This window comes from Bos indicus x Bos taurus, chromosome 10, assembly GCF_003369695.1.
Source record: "Bos indicus x Bos taurus breed Angus x Brahman F1 hybrid chromosome 10, Bos_hybrid_MaternalHap_v2.0, whole genome shotgun sequence".
NCBI lineage: Eukaryota > Metazoa > Chordata > Mammalia > Artiodactyla > Bovidae > Bos > Bos indicus x Bos taurus.
This window is the reverse complement of record NC_040085.1, coordinates 51,798,162-51,816,507: the sequence shown is the minus strand read 5'-3', so window position 1 is coordinate 51,816,507 and position 18,346 is coordinate 51,798,162. Positions and strand designations below refer to the sequence as shown.

The 18,346-nt window shown below is 37.8% G+C and overlaps 1 protein-coding gene across 8 annotated transcripts in view; it reads right to left on the bottom strand.

The window, feature by feature from the left end:
• The window catches only part of MYO5A (myosin VA), a 205,180-nt gene that overhangs the window by 95,199 nt on the left and 91,635 nt on the right, over positions 1-18,346 (bottom strand). For all 8 annotated transcript variants that reach the window (XM_027553991.1, XM_027553989.1, XM_027553984.1 and 5 more), the window contains exons 5-9: positions 14,955-15,111; positions 8,661-8,804; positions 5,507-5,588; positions 4,774-4,881; positions 2,619-2,725 (exon numbers count right to left, since the gene is read on the bottom strand). In XM_027553991.1, coding sequence (XP_027409792.1) covers positions 2,619-2,725; positions 4,774-4,881; positions 5,507-5,588; positions 8,661-8,804; positions 14,955-15,111 — 598 coding nt within the window. The remainder of the gene's footprint in view (positions 1-2,618; positions 2,726-4,773; positions 4,882-5,506; positions 5,589-8,660; positions 8,805-14,954; positions 15,112-18,346) is intronic.

Here is an 18,346-nt window from a genome sequence, read left to right as displayed (position 1 = left end):
TAGCCTGCTAGGCTCCTCTGTCCATGGGATTCTCCAGGAAAGAATACTGGAGTATTCTTGGGTTGCCATGCCCTCCTCCAGGGGATCTTCCCAAGCCAGGGACAGAACCTGCATCTTTTATATCTCATCTCCTGCATTGGCAGGTGGGTTCTTTACCACTAGTGCCCCCTGGGAAGCTCAATTCATAATAATTATTTTTTTTAATTAATCAAATTTTGCCCATTTTTTAATTGATTCACCATTCCCTCTGGAATTTTACATCTTGTATCCAGATCACTTTCCTTCTGTCTTAACCATGTCTTTTAATATTTCCTTTAGTGAGGGCCTATTGGTGACAAATTTTCACAAGTTTCTATTTGTCCAAAAACACATCTATCTTTTCCTCATTCTAAAAAGATATCTTTACTGGATATATGATTCTAAGTTAGTAATTATTTACTTAGAACAATGAAGATGGTCCACTGTTTTCTGACTCCTATTACTGCAGTTGGGAAGTGAGCAATCAGTTTAATTGCTACTTTTTCAACACTATACGTCTTATCTTTCTTTGTGTTTCAAGAGTTTTCTCTCTGCCTATGGTAGCATTATGGTGAGCCTAGAAGTGGGTTTCTTTTTATTTATTCTATCTGGGATTTTTTGTCCTTTCCAAATCTGTGGTGTAGTGTCATTTTCACAGGTTCTGAAATTTGTTAGTAATTACCTCCTCAAACATTTTGTCTGCCTCATTCTCTTCTTTCTTTCCCTTAGAAATTCTGATTAGATGAAAATTAGATTCTATTACTCCATTCTTCATCTCTTTTAACTATTGTTAAGGGCTCCATCTGTGGGTCCCATCTTGCATTTTGGATCATTTCTTCATGTCTGTCTTTCAGCTTATCACTTCTCTACTCAGTTGTGTCAAATCTGCTATTAATTTCTTTCCGCATTCTTAGCAGGTTTGACTGCTATCTGTTGTTTTGCCTAGCTCTTTCTATTTTGTTTTATCATGAGATTTGAGATTTTTGACTATGAGTCAGTATTTCTTGTAACTCTTCTCATGGGACTCTGTTGAGGCCTGGATTGAAGGTGGATTTGCATTTGCTTCTGTCAAGCTTCCAGGGCACTACCAATCCAGGATCAATTTAAGCCAAGTTTTATGTATGTTGCTGTTGGGGACCATCCAGGAACTATGAAAACAAACTGGGAAATAAAGCTCATTGCTCTAAATTTTTAGGGAACTATTTCTGCCCTCCCCCCTCCCCCCCACCTAGTTTAGAGACTTGATTTTTCTTTGTACTCTTGGAGAAGGCGGTGAGCATGTTCCCCATTTAGGGTCTCAACTTTAGCAAAAGCTTGCCTTCCTGCTCCCCTGTTTGTAGGAGTCTGGGGCTCCGTTTTTTGTCCTCCGCACCCCACTTGGCTAGAAAACCACAGCTCAACGTCACTGGGTTCAGCAAACACTCCCAGGTGAGTCCGTGCTTCTGCTCTGTTCCAAGTTCCTATTTTCACTCAGTTTATATATACATTTAAATATTTCTTATGTATTTATTAAAGTTCTTATGCATTTATTATAAATATTTTTAGAATATAATTTATCCAGCATGAAGTGCGATCAGAGCAACTAGTCCAAAACTGGTAAAAAACAAAGTCTCTTTTATTTTAAAAATGAGGAAACTAAGGTTCAGAGAAGCTAAGTAACTCACCCCAAAACATAGAGTGCATAAATAGTAAAGCTGAGATTGAACCCAGGTGGAGATGCTGAAATATGTATTTCAAAACTAAAGTCTAATTTACCCAAATTTAAGTCACATGAATTCATCTACATGTAGATTTGCAAATATCAACTTGGGTGTCTGAAGAGTGAAACATAAATCTCAGAATTGTTTCCTATTATAATCCTTGAGGAAGCAAGATGGAAAAAGAATTAATTATATTAAAACTGCCTCCATTTTAATAAAGTTAAAAAAACACCTAATAAGTATCTACATGTATATGTGAGTGTGTGCATTGTGTGTGATCTTTGATAGGGGTGATCAGAAAATACTGCAAATCACAATGCCAATGAGAACATTCTGAGACTGTTAGGTTTTATTACAGTTTAAACAAATGAATTGAATTTTAATTCTCAGTGTGTAGTCATCTCTACATGGGGAAGAATATGTAAATCATAGTGAAGACACCACATCTCTCCAGTCATCTAATTCCTTTTCCCAGGAGTAATCACTGCTAACAATTTCTTCAGTAACTTTTAAACCATATTCCACAGGACAAATAAACTTATCAATTCTAGTATGTGTGTCATGGGCCAAACAAGCTCTTCACTGTAGACTCACCAATCCAACTTTGACATCGAATATTTCCCACCTCTGTTTATACAGCTCACACATATACCCAAGTTCTTTCCTTCCCCATCCCTCCCACACACGCAAGCAATCACTGTGAACCAGGGATCTGAATCCACATTTCTTTATCGACGGTTCAAAATTCTACTCTAGACAGTGTATCTTTCCAGTAATTATCTCTCTGATAATTATTAATGTTAGTTAATAGAGAGACTTCAAACACATTGTTTCCATAAAGAATCAACAAAACTAAAACACAAATCAACTGTCATCACAGGAAGCTTGCTCTGAACTCACAGGGATTGTGCAGCTGTCTGAATCTCGAGACATAAACACAACATTGCCTAAGTGTAGGATGCCAGCAAGTATTCGGAAAATTCCCATCTGATGAGATTCACTAATTCCTGAAACAACAGAGTAAATGAACAGTGATTAATTTCAGAATAGGAACTAAACAATTAAAGCACATAATTTAACTTTTTAAGAGTTTAATTTTTAACACTTGAATACTGCCAGATGCTGTACACATTATAATGTGCCATAGTTAACAACACTTTCACCTTTGTTGACCTTTACACATGATGCACTTTAGCACTGTGGTTTAGAGCATGGGCTGTGCAGTGAGACAGGCCTCAGCTGGAAGCCGGGCTCTGCTCCTGACCTGCCATCTCACATGGGCAGACACCTTCACCCTTCTAGTTTCTGATATGAGACACAGGGACATTAGAGACTATCTCAGAGGAAGTTTGTAAACATTAAAGGAGAAAATACACTTAGTAAAGTTAACACACTGTGTGACACATGGTAAGTGCTAAACAAATTCATCACACGATTTAAGTATCTCACTAACACTACTATTTAGCTCTACTCTAAATGCAAGTTGTGGCTCAGTAAGGTTGTTTTAAGTCAAATTATTCAATCACTTCTTTTAACTACAGACCAAGAATAATTCAAAGAGACCACACAATTAAAAATGTTCAGGCTGGTGCTATGCCCCAGCCTGACAAGTGAGTAAACAAAGAACTAGAGCAGGACCTGAAAGATCAGGCAGGATGAGAATGCAGGTCAGCCCTTGGTGTTTTACCAGATGACGCTTCACTCTTCAATAAGGTAAGATTTTTCCAGAATATTAGATATATATTATGTTTAAGCAAAAATATTAAAATTATTTCCAAAAATGCAATCATATACAGGTAATTCAGAGTTCATTTTACAAGGAATGTTTCTACCATCTCCTGCGTTATGACCTTTTCAAATTTGCAATTTTCTGTTTATAAACAGAGTTAGCACTGGAAGTAAAGCAGTGTTTCTCAAACTATAATATGCATATGTGAATCACCAATGGATCTGGTTAAAATGCAGATTCTAGTTTAGTAAGTCTGAGATTCTAAATTTTTACAAGCTCCATAGTGGTCCTGGATCATACTCTGATTGCTGCTGCTGCTCCTAAGTCGCTTCAGTCATGTCGGACTCTGTGCAACCCCATAGATGGCAGCCCACCAGGCTCCCCTGTCCCTGGGATTCTCCAGGCAAGAACACTGGAGTGGGTTGCCGTTTCCTTCTACAATGCATGAAAGTGAAAAGTGAAAGTGAAGTCGCTCAGTCATGTCCGACTCTTAGCGACCCCATGGACTGCAGCCTGCCAGGCTCTCCATCCATGGGATTTTCCAGGCAAGAATACTCTTGATTAGCAATACTTTTAAATTAAATTAACTCATCTCAGGTTACTCCTCAAAATACCAATGTATGACTTTAGAGTTATTCATATGCTGACATTGAAATAAATAATTCAGCACTAAAAGTTGTATACTACATTTCTAAAGGTCAATTTATTTATATGTAGATCCAGTATATTTTTTTTAAATCTAGAAACAAAAGAGTGACCTGAGCCAGTTCAGAAACAAATAAACTACATGTAATACATTATTTTGTCACCAAGCCAGCTCAACCACATTTCCAGGCCACAAAAACACACCCAAAATGAAAAAAAAAACAAATACACAAAAAAATCCTACAAAATATAAGCTTCTGAATAGAAACCCATTCCATTCAGCTCTACATTTCAGATTTTGTAAAAATTTAAGTAAACAGTCCCATATCTTTCCCCTGAAGCCGTGAACGTATGTTTTAAATAGCTTTATTGAAGAATAATGTGCATATCATAAAACTCATCCATCTTAAGCATGCAATTCAAAAGTTTTGGGTAAATTTACAAAGTTGTACAATCATTACCATATTTTCAGTATAGTTCCCATCATCCCCAAGAGAAATTCTATGCCCATTTGATGCCCAAATATTTTTTATGAAGAATGTTAAATCTGAAAAAAAAAAAAAAGTTAAATCTCCCCCAAATTTTCACCACTTAATATGTAGCTAAGCCAATATTCCAAATCAAAGGTTGCTTGAGTCAGAGAGCTATTGCTCCCAAGAATTCAAAGATAAGATTACATACCTAGCAAAGTGCAGGCCTGCCTGGTATGTGCCATCTCCTTGGCATCATCTACTCCTTCAATCACAGGACTGCCACCTTGATTCGTGTAATGAAAGTTATTTGCATCTCCTGCAATTAAGGAAAAATTGTAAAAGATTTGCAGTCTATGAAAAGGCCTTGACTTCTACCCTTATGTCCACTCTGCTTTAGAGGCAGTGAAAGCACAATTAATTGTATAGAGTCTGGAGTCTGACTGTCTGTATTTTTAGTTACATTTTAATACAAGACTCAAATTAAATAATGGAGCAAAATGTTTGTAGAGTTTAAGTGAATAGTCCTTTCCTAAAGGTTTTATTTCAATCTACATGCTAGGATAATTTCTTCAAACACTTTCCTCCTTTCTTCATCAGAGACTTCATATGGTTCTACCACATAAACTCCTTTATATTTTCTTTCCTTTTAAACAAGGCAAATTTCAAACATACACAAAAGTAGAGAAACTAGTATAATGAGCCTTTGTGTACTCATCACACTCATCTTAAATAAGCATCAACTCAAGACTAATCTTGTTCCATTTATACAGCCACTTACCCCTTATCCATCCCATGGGTTATCTTGAGGCCAATTGTAGACCTCTTATTTCATCCATAAATATTTCAGTACAAGATAATCTTCTTTTTAAGAAGTAAAGTTATGAACTTGGAAATAAACAGAAGATAATACCAGCACAATAAATCTAATGTCATATTCATACCTAATCGCAGCACTTTAAATTCAGATAAGTCTGCTGAGGCACAAAGTTGATAGAAGATATGATAGTTTCTCTCCTCTTCTGCCTTTGAAATAAGAAGAGTTTTCAATTACAGAATTTTAATCTAAAACTCAGAAAAGTTTTATGTTTAATATCTATGATTATTGAAATGTGATTTATTAACTATGTGTATCTGTGTGTGTGTATCTGTTAGTCACATTCAACATAATATTTGTGATAGTAATGTTTTTTAAACTAGTAAACAGCTTGCTATATGGCACTGTCATAAGAGATCAGTGACTTTTGGGGAAAGTAAAATCTCTGTTGGCCCAATACTCATATTTTCTCACAGTACCTCTTAGATTCATGGTCTTCCTAACACTCTGGGGGAAAAAAGTCCTATCTTTCCCATATCTTAGACTGGACCATCTACTGTAGTTGTTTGTAAGAAATCCACAAATGCACTGCATCATCCATATCAATTTAGATTATATATTTAAAAATCAATAAAAATATATTTCAAATAGAAGGTAAATTGTGTACAATTCTAAGACCATTTCTTAGTATTTTCTGACTGCCTTCTTCCACATATATACTTTCAAAATACAATGTAATAATACTGCTCATACAAAACTTAATTCTTATATTCTATCATCATATTCCTGAATTCTGCAGTGTATTCAGTTGACAGAAAGTGAAAGTAAAAGTCACTCAGTTGTGTCCGCTCTTTGCAAACCCATGGATTATACAGTACATTGAATTCTCCAGGCCAGAATACTGGAGGTGGGTAGCCTTTCTCTTCTCCAAGGGATCTTCCCAACCCAGGGATTGAACCCAGGTCTCCAGCACTGCAGGGAGATTCTCTACCAGCTGAACTCAGTTGACAGAAGAATACAGCAAGTAAGGCCAAGGTCAGGTTTCATGCATAATGGGGGTTGGTGTCTGGTAAAGAAAACTTATTACATGGACAGAAGACCCTAAACAAAAAAACAATATACCAATGACTATAAGCACGAATAGGCAATAAGAGGGCTTCCCTCATAGTTCAGTTGGTAAAGAATCTGCCCACAATGCAGGAGATCTCGGTTCAATTCCTGGGTCAGGAAGATCCGCTGGAAAGGGATAGGCTACCCACTCCAGTATTCTTGGGGTTCCCTGTGGCTCAGGTGGTAAAGAATCTTCCCATAATGTGGGAGACCTAGGTTTGATCCCTGGGTTGGGAAGATCCCCTGGAGAAGGGAAAGGCTACCCATTCCAGTATTCTGGCCTGGAGAATTCCATGAACTTGTATAGTCCATGGGGTCGCAAAGAGTTGGACACGACTGAGCCATGTTCACTTTTCAGGCAATATTTTAGGGGGTTCAGTACACAGACAACTAGAAAAGCTGGGGAATCTACAGAAATGCTTTGATAATCTTCGTACATGAAGGAATATCAAATATGTACTCTCTGTCTGACTCACTTTGATATAACCAAACATCCTCAATATTATATAGGCTTGACGGTTGGGGAAGAGCTAGAATTGCTTCACAGTTTCTAGACAAGAAGGGTTAGGCCCCACTACTAGCCTTTGGTCACCATACCAATTTTCCCTTTCATCGTCTACCTATCAATCAAATCTGTACTATTTAGACTCAGTCTTCTCTTAGATCATATATTTCCCCCATTGTTTCTTCTGCCTACTAAATATTTTTTTAACCTATTCAAGCATACATGTGTATACAATAACACTGTTCTGCATGTATCTAGATATGAGAACAATGGAGGAGGGTAACTATTGCTTTACTATACAAATCAGATATTACATTTCAGTTCAGTTCAGTCACTCAGTCGTGTCTGACTCTTTGCGACCCCATGAACTGCAGCACGCCACGCCTCCCTGTCTGTCACCAACTCCCAGAGTTCACTCAAACGCACGTCCATCGAGTCAGTGATGTCATCCAGCCATCTCATCCTCTGTCGTCCGCTTCTCCTCCTGCCCCTAATCCCTCCCAGAATCAGGGTCTTTTCCAATGAGTCAACTCTTCGCATGAGGTGGCCAAAGCATTGGTGTTTCAGCTTTAGCATCAGTCCTTCCAAAGAACACCCAGGACTGATCTCCTTTAAAAGGGACTGGTTGGATCTCCTTGCAGTCCAAGGGACTCTCAAGAGTCTTCTCCAACACCACAGTTCACAGTATTACATTTAGGTAGCCATAAATCAGGCACATCCCTAAAGTCAAAGCCTCAATAGTTCTAGGCTGCCCAAACTCATGACTTTCAGTATGTTTTTCCTACACGTTCTAAACCTTAATAGACTTGTGTGATGGAAACTATAGACTCAGCTATATGGCAGTGCCAGGGCTATTGGAATTTCCACGAGGCAGGCGTCCAGTGAAGGAGCTAGAGGAACCCCATGTCACAGTTTGCAGTGGGTCACCAGGAGTCCTATACTAGGAGTTTTCCAGTGGTAAGTCCACATTTCCTGAGCATAAACATGTCTGTCAGTGTTGTAATGTATAGTGTTTACCATTTACAAATAAAAAAGGAGTAAGAGCAGGAGTTCCCTGGGGGTGGGGAGGATTCCAGATTTTCATTGCCAAGGCCTGGGTTCAATCCCAGGTTGGGGAACTGAGATCCTGGAAGCCACCCCCACTCCTGCTTTCAAAAGGACTAACAGCATATGTGTGAATGAAAGTCTTACACCAATACGTAGACTTGAGTGTGTTCTCTGACAGTGGTTCACAACTGAGTTATGAGGATCTATTAACTCCCAACATTCTATCTAAACAATACCATATTCTGAAAGAAAAGAAGGAAGGAAAAAGGTCAAGAACATTTTTTTGGAACTGAGTTCAAGCTATAACTCATTGAAGCATAGACCAATGTCTTCCCTATCAACTGGGAAATGTGACAGACAAGACTAAACTATCAGCACCTCTTCTTAACTAATCTTTTCATACAAGCATCTGGAGGAAACAGCAAAAATCATTAAACCTAAATCACTGTCCAGTCCCAAGACTATTAGTCTAAGGGATATTCTCTGACAGGCATTGTTTCACATGTTTCAGTCCAGATGTAGTTTGTAGTAATACTGACATAACATGCTCAAGAGAATCTGGGAATAAAGTGAGCTCTGGAATGATACAGCAATCTGTATGTATACTGGCCTGGCTTACCTGGAACACCACTCTGGATTTCTCTAAAAGGTAAGTTCTCATATTGGCACCGATGATTCGATATCTCTTATCAAAACCAATCTCAATGTACTTCCCAAAACGGCTACTATTATCATTCCTGGTTGTTTTAGCATTTCCAATTGACTGAAAAACAAGGGGAAAAAAATACGGTTTTAGAAGTGCAATTCATGCCCTGACATGAATTTGTTCAGGGAGAGACAGAACAGAGGTGAACACAACCCTTTAAAAGTGATTCTTTTAAAAACAGAACCAATTTTGCCTCTGCAAATCGCATGCTTTGTCACTGCACAATCACACAGGTATATACTAATAGTCGGTATCAGCCTTGTTATTTTCACACAAGTGATTTTCAGAAACAGCAGACAGGAGGCCAGCGGTTGGGAGGTCTTCACCATGGAAGAAGGCATGGAACACACTCATTCATGTCAGCAAAGTAAAAGAACGGATGGGACCAGGGGCTGCCTAGGCATAAGCCATCCTAGTTAAATAACTAAGTTTTTGATTTCTTGAAATGTAGTCTGTTTCATGTAAATAAACTGGCTAAGACAAACTAATATTTTCCTGGAAATATTGCCCTGGTGTTCAGGGTCTCTTTGTTTCAGCTGGATTGCTTATTAGTGGAGTGTTAGTAATTACCCCCTCAATTCAAAGCAATTTTCAGAAACCAGAGACAGTAAAATTTGGCTTTGAATTTGATAGTGGTATCTAACTTGTGAGACATCTGCTACAGAATGTAGAGAATGTACATTTCTGCTAAATTTTTACTATAATCTTAAACACTTAAATGGCATATGCACTGCCTTCTGATTTAGGTGACATGCTTCTATAATTTTTCCCTTCAAGGCAAAGCAAAAAGCATGCTACAGTTAGAAAAGCAAGGGTTCACACAGTGCATATATTAAACACTTAATTAGATAATTTCATATAATTAATATCTTTCCCTATGCAAAGCCTGTGACTACTAGGATTAGTACACTGAAACCGCAGCAGAAAGATATGAGAATGTTCTGCAGCATTAAGAAAGCAATATAAGAAAAAAAAAAAAAAAAAAAAGGCAATACAAACACAAGTGATAAAAACAGTAGTAGCACAGCCACAAAAGTTAACACATTAGAATCTCTGATCAATCAAAGAAAACATGTTTAGTCTCTGGAATATGACAGGTATTATCCTATTCTGTTCTGACAATGAGAACACTGCTAAATTTAAGATTAACATTAAAGATGGAAAGAATGGCTGGAAACTACTTTTTCAGCAAAACTTGACACTACAAAATGCACAACAAAAATTTGTGTATCTCCACATACAATATATAGAGGAATCTCCATATATTCCTATTATTTTATTTTGTTTAGAAAATGAAACTAATGGATCAATGCAAAGTTTTCTTTCAACACAACACACTCTGTCAAAGAGCAGATGAGGTTACATGTGGTAGCAGTGGCAGAGCAGTGAGAGTCAATGAGTGCTTCCGGGGCACTGTCCTCAGCACCTTCCCCAGCAACTACGCAAGCTGGGAGAGGGTGGTCCACAGCTTCTCCTCCCTCCCAACTCCTATCCCAACCTCCACATGTCACCTCCCTTGGATCTCCTCAGAGTGTGGAGTGGACCTGCCAAAATCACTACACTCTGTGAGAAGAAGCAGTGAATTGCCAGGGTTGAAACAGATCCTTTTGTCTTTAAGTATAAGGTATATCAACATATAGCAAAGAATGGTAGAGGAGTAAATGAAATACAAGTCTGAAGATTTGGGTGTCACAGCAGGCCCTACCACCAACTTGCATCATTTAATCCTCTGAAGAGCATTAGTGTCCTCATGTGTTAACTGACTAGAACAGACAAGCAGTAGTTGTTCAGTGGCTCAGTTGTGTAAGACTCTTTGCAACCCCATGGATTGCAACACGGAAGACTTCCCTGCCCTTCACCATCCCCCAGAGCCTGCTCAAACTCATGTCCATTGAGTTGATGATGCCATCCAACCATCTCGTCCTCTGTCATCCCCTTCTGCTCCTGTCTTCAATCTTTCCCCGGCATCAGGGTCTTTTCTAATGAGTCGGCTCTTTGCATCAGATGGCCAAAGTACTGGATATTCAGCTTCAGCATCAGTCCTTCTAATGAATATTCAGGATTGATTTCCTTTAGGATTGACTGGTTTGGTCTCCTTGCAGTCCAAGGGATTCTCAAGAATCTTCTCCAAGACCACGGTTCAAAATCATCAATTCTTCGATGCTCAGCCTTCTTTATGGTCTAACTCTTACATCTCTATATGGCTACTGGAAAAACCATAGCTTTGACTAGAAAGACATTTGTCAGCAAAGTAATATCTCTGCTGTCTAGGTTTGTCATAGCTTTTCTTCCAAGGAGCAAGTGTCTTTTAATTTCATGGCTGCAGACACCATCTGCAGTGATTTCAAAGCCCAAGGAGCTGCTTTGCCTTTCACTTCTCTTTTCTCAGCTATTTGTAAGGCCTCCTCAGGCAACCATTTTGCCTTTTTGTATTTCTTTTTCTTGGGGATGGTTTTGATCACCACCTCCTGTACATTGTTATGAACTTCCATCCATAGTTCTTCAGGTACTCTGTCTATCAGATCTAATCCCTAGAATCTATTTGTCACTTCTACTGTATAACCATAAGGGATTTGATTTAGGTCATACCTGAATGGCCTAGTGGTTTTCCATACTTTCTTCAATTTAAGTCTGAATTTAGCAATAAGGGGTTCATGACCTGAGCCACAGTTAACTCCAGGTCTTGTTTTTGCTGACTGTATAGAGCTTCTGCATCTTCAGCTGCAAAGAATATAATCAGTCTGATTTCAATATTGAACATCTGGTGATGTCTATGGATAGACTCATATCTTGTGTTGTTGGAAGTGGGTGTTTGCTAAGACCAGTGCATTCTCTTGGCAAAACACTGTTAGGCTTTGCCCTGCTTCATTCCTTACTCCAAGGCCAAACTTGCCTGTTACTCCAAGTAACTGGAGTACAGGTAACAGAGTACTCTCTTGACTTCCTACTTTTCCATTCCAGTCCCCTATGATGAGAAGGACATCTTTTTTGGGTGTTAGTTCTAGAAGGTCTTGCAGGTCTTCATAGAACCATTCAGCTTCAGCTTCTAGAATAGATGAGCAGTAGCATCCCTTTCAAAAATAAAACTATATGATTCTAAGCCTTTAACCCGATATGGACACAAGGTTCTGGATATAAATAGTGCCTTTTGTCCTTTCCCCTAAGTGTTTCATCAGCCTTACAAGTACTGTATTTATAACAGCCTCCCTAATGCTCTTTTCATTTCAATCAGCAAGAAACTGTTAAAGGAAAGAAGTTTTGTGGTCTTGATTTCACTACTGATTTCAATGACATGTTGAGTGCATTATTCTTCTTTACTAAATGGAGATGGAAATCTTCAACTACAATTTATTAAAGAGGAAAAAGAACTATTAAGACCCAGTGTGCCCCCATCACTTTCCTGGTCCCTATCTTAGGATAAAAATTTCTAAGGAATAAGAAGGGCAAAAAAGCAAATGTCATAAAATTGAGCAAAAAAGAATCATTTATTTCTCTGTACATCATTTGCATTTTGCAAAAGGAGTCTATGCTGAGGATGAGTTGCTGCTGGCTTTCCAAAGGATAATGTGCAAATCCCATAAGTCACTGGGCTACAATGTTCAAGGTGTGGGATGACTGTAATCACTGGAGACATAGACATGCCTTTCTTGACATCACAGTAAAGGGCTCTGATACAGAGACATAATCCTGAGCCAGGCTTAAAAGCTACAAATTTTCTAGGCCACATATTCAATATTTTACCTATGTTTTCTTCCTGTAACTGTAAACCCTTTGTCACCATTTTTCAGCCCTATATTCCATTTTAACCTTTCAAATTGGGATGCCCTTATTTGTAATTGTTGAAAAGTAGTTATCTCTTTAACAAATTTTATTAATCCAAATTCCTGCAGAGAAACTAAACAATATTATAGAAAGAAGCAGCTAAGCATAACTGCTGTCATTAAAAATTTTAATAAATTAATTTTTTTAAATGTATAACTGCTGTCTTTATCTTTTTTTGTTCTTCCTAGCAAATGAGGTAAATTCCTTATAACTGTATTTAAAAAGTAGTATCTGAAGCCATTTCAAATTTTTAATATCACTCCTACATAATACAAATCTGTGTTGTAGGAAAAAATGTAGTTATTTTTTAGAATACAGAAGGTCATAAAATATTCCATTCAATTAGACATATTCCAGAAGCTTCATTCCAGACTTATATGTTATTATACGGTCTGAATCTAGAAGAGATGGGGTTTCCTAATACCATCATAATCAGGACTTTGGTATCTTCTAACATTAGGGATTAAGAATGGACTAAACTACTGTTGAACACCAAGAATTTGTTGTTATGATCAAAAACAGTAAAAAGAATGGCAGAAAGTAAATCCTTGCTGTTATCTAAACCAAAACAAGAAATGGGCTATATAGACTATTATCACGATAGTAACAGGAGTAGGATCTACCATTATATCTATATAGTTTAAATTCTTTCAAAATCTTAATATTTTCTTAAGATCTTTACTACTTTCTTTTGACATAAGCATCTGTTTTCTCCTATCCATGCTATTTCAGAAAACATTTCCAGTTCTCTTTCCATAGCTCCCCCAGCCCAGGAGGCTCTTAACTTCCCCAACATCTCTTATTTTCTCAATCCCAAGAAGTCCTGCTGCTCTAGAAGGTAGCCCTGTGGGCAAGGGGTCACAGCATACTATAATGAAGTGTCACACACAGCACTGCACACCAGGCACAATTACCTCTGGACTGATTAGTGCAAAAACCACTTGTATCACTGGTGCACCAGGCCAGTTCTAAACGCCATCTGTGTTTGGGTGACAAATAAGACTTGACAAAGGGAAAGAAACAGGAATAAGGAATGCTGACTAGGGTTATTGTAAAAAAAAAAAGGTTTGTTTCTGCATGTCCAAAGTCATTTCTCTCCATTTACTGAGACTTATTTTCTCCATTTAATGTAACTTTCCTAAAATCACTTCAATACACAAATAATCCTCCAGTTACAAATCCTAAAATACTCAAATTTTCACATGAAAAGGTCTGTTTTCTTTGGTCTGAGCATGTCTACTTTGTATATATAGTCTACTTTTGAAAGGATATCTTTTCAATGGGTTTGAGTCAGTTCTAGTGAGTTGGATGAACCTAGAGCCTGTTATACAGAGTGAAGTAACTCAGAAAGAGAAAAACAAATATATTAACACATATATAGGGAATCTGAAAAAATGGTATTGATGAACTTATTGGCAGGAAGGAATGGAGATGCCGATGGACTCCATTAGAGAATGCTCTTGGGGGAGGGAGAGAGACAAATGGAGAAAGTAGCATCAACATATATACACGATTGGGTGTAAGATGGATAGCTGGTGAGAAGTCGCTGTGTAGCACAGGAACTGTGTACACAGAGCTGTGTAGCTCTGTGATGACCTGGAAGGATGGGATGGGCAGGGAGGGGAGGGAGGCCAGGGAAGGAGAGGATGTATATATAGTTATGGCTGATTTGTGTTGCTGAATGGCAGAAACCAACACAACATTATAAAAAAAATAAAAAAAAAGTTAAATTAACAAAAGGGGGGAAAAAGGACATCTTTTAACAGATCTTCCTTTTTTCAAGAATTTATATTAGTAAATTTCATTTTCTAATCTAAAACTGTGTGATATGCTTGACAGAAACATGCATAAAAATGTTTCCAAGATCATGATTTAAGTTTATAGTTCTACCTGGAAAAATATAAAAACTTACAGCTAAACAGGTTAGACTACATACAGAAAACGAAGTGTGGGTAAAGGAAGACTAAAACTCATCATGCTTGAGCATAGTGAATCCTACGTTTTAGAAGGAGCTTAAATAAGCTCAGGACTGGGGGGAAAGGAGTAGCTTATACTTCCAGTACAAGCAGCAATAGATACAACTCCATTAACTGAGGAAAAGAAGTGCCATTGCCAGCTACTTGGAGGCAACAATGTAGTGGTAGGTTAAAAACACAGGTTTATGGAATACAGTGGAATCCTTTATAGCTGGACTTTACTTAAAATGCCTACTTTACTGAATTTTTACTTTTCCTAGATCTCTTACTAATATCAGGAACAGTATTTTCCTACTCTTAGTGGTTGGGAGGTCCCAAACTTTCTGACATGTGATGTTTCAATCAAATTTTTCAGTGTGGTTCTTATGGAGAGGATACAGTAAGAAGGCCGTGGCTGCTGCTGTCTTACCTCCATAATGGGGTTGGAAGCCAACACCTTTTCCTCAACATTGGCTTCACTGGCAGAACCACTGACTGTTGCAAAGTATCTCATGGCATACTTAGCTGAAACTGTTTTTCCTGCCCCAGACTCTCCACTTACAATGATGGACTGATTTCGTTCATCTCTGTAAAACAAAGAAGAGCAACTGACATTACTGCCCACTTCTAAATGTGATTAACATCATTTTCTCTGTGTTCTCATCAATGAGCCAAGGTGAGTTCTTGCTCGTTCACACATGCAAAGTTGTGAGAAGGAACCCAAGAACGACATTTCCTAATAAAAATAACAACTTACCAAGTAACAATGAATAGAGAAGGAGAAGAAGATATCAAGCATTAATTTGAGAGCATTGCATCTAAGAATGAATCTGTAACAGTCTGAATTTTTTGTGTGTACATATCTCAAATATATCACTTTATTAATAAATAAAATTATTTTTGTATATTACAGCACTGTTGTCAACCACCTTCAGAAGAGACAGGAGTTACTACAAGTGAATTTAGAAGAAAATACTACTTAATTAAAATGACAAATAGTCTACTGGCTAACAGTCCATAAAGTAGTATCTCTCACAAATTCCAGTTCTTATTAAAGTACCCTCATTACCAGAGAATAAACAGTTCATTTGCTGGCTGATTCATTCAAATATGTTAGAACTCAAAGACTATCTACTATTACATACTTCTTTAATTTACTCATACAGTGACTCAAAACTCTAGGTGATGAACTGGCTCATAAGACTAACATTTCTTTGAGGATAAGGACCTATATTACCATACTGTTAATATCCAGCACCTAGTCCAGAGTCTACACATCACAAATGCTTAGTAAATGTGCACTGACTGAAAGTGAGTCTAGGAATAAGTCTGCCTTGGCTATGACTTTGACTGGGACAGAAGCAGGAACTAAAACTTTCTGAGATGAAACTAGCAATCAGCTACAACCCATCAAATTAACTGAACAAGTTCATAAAGGTGGTATCCTTTGTGCCCTTAATTTATAGAGACAAGATGACTTCAGGGGTTTTTAGTGGAACTATCCTACACGCCACAAGATTGGGAAGTTATTTCACTACAGAAGATGACCTTTTCATCTTTTAAAAGATATTTACTTATCCAACAAGGACTTAGCAAACACCTACTACACACCAAACATAGTGCTAGATACAAGGGATACAAGTTTAAAAGCTATGATCTGTATCCTCCAGTGACTGATGGTCTGAGAGGAAAGACAAACTAATAATTAAAGACTATAATAAATGTAATGTATTGAGAAGAAGAGGTGATCAAGGAAGGCTCCCTAGAGATGATCCAGCAAAGTCTAGAAAGATGAGTAAGAGAAAGCAAGGGAAGAAGTTAGGAAAGAAACATTCCAGGGAAAGGAGATAACATAAGCGAAGGCTCAGATGCATGAGAAGTTAGGAAACATTAGATAATTCAATTTGGCTAGAACATCAAGTAATGACAGATAAGGCCACAGAGGTTAATAAGAAGTGGATCACAAAGATCTTACATGAGATGTTAAGGAATTTGAAGTTTACCTAAAGGTCACAGAGTGCTACTTCAGGGTTTTAAACAGAAAATAAACAATCTAATCAGTAAAATCACTCTGGCAGCAATGTGGATATGAGTGGCAAGGGATCCAGATGAAAAGATATGAAAGTCTGAACAAATATTGTGGTGGTCTTGACTGAGACAGGCAGGTGGGTTTAAGAGAAACCAAAGTGGTAGAATCAAAATTACTCACAATAAGTTTCCAAAGTACAAAGATTTTTCTATGATAAAGGCTGTTTTTTCGTTGAGAAATGGGACTTAACACATTATTTTAGAAAATTTGAAAAGTACAATGGGAATATCCAACTCAGGCCTGATTAAGTAGTTCACATCACACTACCAGGGCCAGTAAACAGCCTGTTCTGACACTTTGACTCCCATACTATGGGGAAAATTAGGACCTAGGTGACACACTAAGGAATATTTAATACTTAACAGTAAAAGCTTGCATATAATTCTCATTTCTAAAAAAAATCCTTAAATCTCACAGTCATCAACTCATTCCCTTTTATTTGAATTTCTAGACTCAGATATTCTCACTGCATCTGTACAAATGATTTCAAGATAAATCACTCTTAACCAGTTCTCGTTGTAGGACGAGTCATTTAGAACATTTTAATGTTCTCAGATACATTAATCAAAGGACACTATCAACAGTCTTTGGATTACCTTCTATAATATAATTAGACAAATTATCTTTTCTTAATTCCTGCATGATCAGTTCTGTCACTATCCCCTGTGTGACAGCTACCTTGACAAAATTCTCCCAGTATGCCTTCCAACAATAAACAAGGTGAAGAGGCTTCCACTAGTCTGATGAAAAGGAAATATTAGTGGGAACTGTTATCCTAAACTGTACTGCCTTTCAAATACTATTTCAAGTCTTTATGATAAAAAGTTGGGGCTTCCCAGGTGGCTCAGTGGTAAAGAATTCACCTGCCAATGCATGAGATACAGGTTTGATCCTTGAGTCGGGAAGATTCCCCTGGAGAAAGAAATGGCACCCCCACTGCAGTATTCTTGCCTGGAAAATCCCATGGACAAAGAAGCCTGGTGGGCTACAGTTCATGGGGTTACAAAGAGTTAGACATGACTGAGCAACTGAGCATGCAGGCATGCGTGATAAAATGTTATATCAAAAAATTTAAACTTCATTATGTAGTAGCCCTTTCCTATACCATGGGGAAAAAGAGAACTCTGAAAGGAGATAAGGTTAAGGATTGTTCAGGTGGATTACACATATTTGTACAAATACACACATACACACAGTGATTTCAAGCACACCAGATACATTTTCTTTTCCAGGAGATTTAGGATCCAGGATCCACATGACCAGCAGTTTTTAAGGGACTCCAATATTTATTATATTCCCTTGCTTCTGGGCAGAGGCTTCCCTTCTTCTCCAAGCTTAGTAGAGCACTCCAGTATATAAATAAGCACCACTCTTCCATTATAGAAATTTCTCTGAATCAGGCTCTGATCTTTGACCTGTCATTTACCAATTTCATGACTTTGAGCAACTGCATGCCCTCTCTGGGTCACAGTTTCCCTCATTTTAATGATTAAATAGCACCCAAAGTCCTTCTTAATTCTAAAGTATTAATACTATAAACTAAAAGTTTAACTCCAGAGTTGATTTTTAAGATGTTGGATATGCCACAGCCTGTACTCTAAGCCAGGTAAACTCTTGGGATCAAGTACAACTGAAAAAGGACAGGCCTACAGATGCTCAGATGGTCTTAAAGGGCTATATTTGACATGGCCAAACATTTCTTCTCTGTAGGACCCTTGAATCTAAGGTGGTCA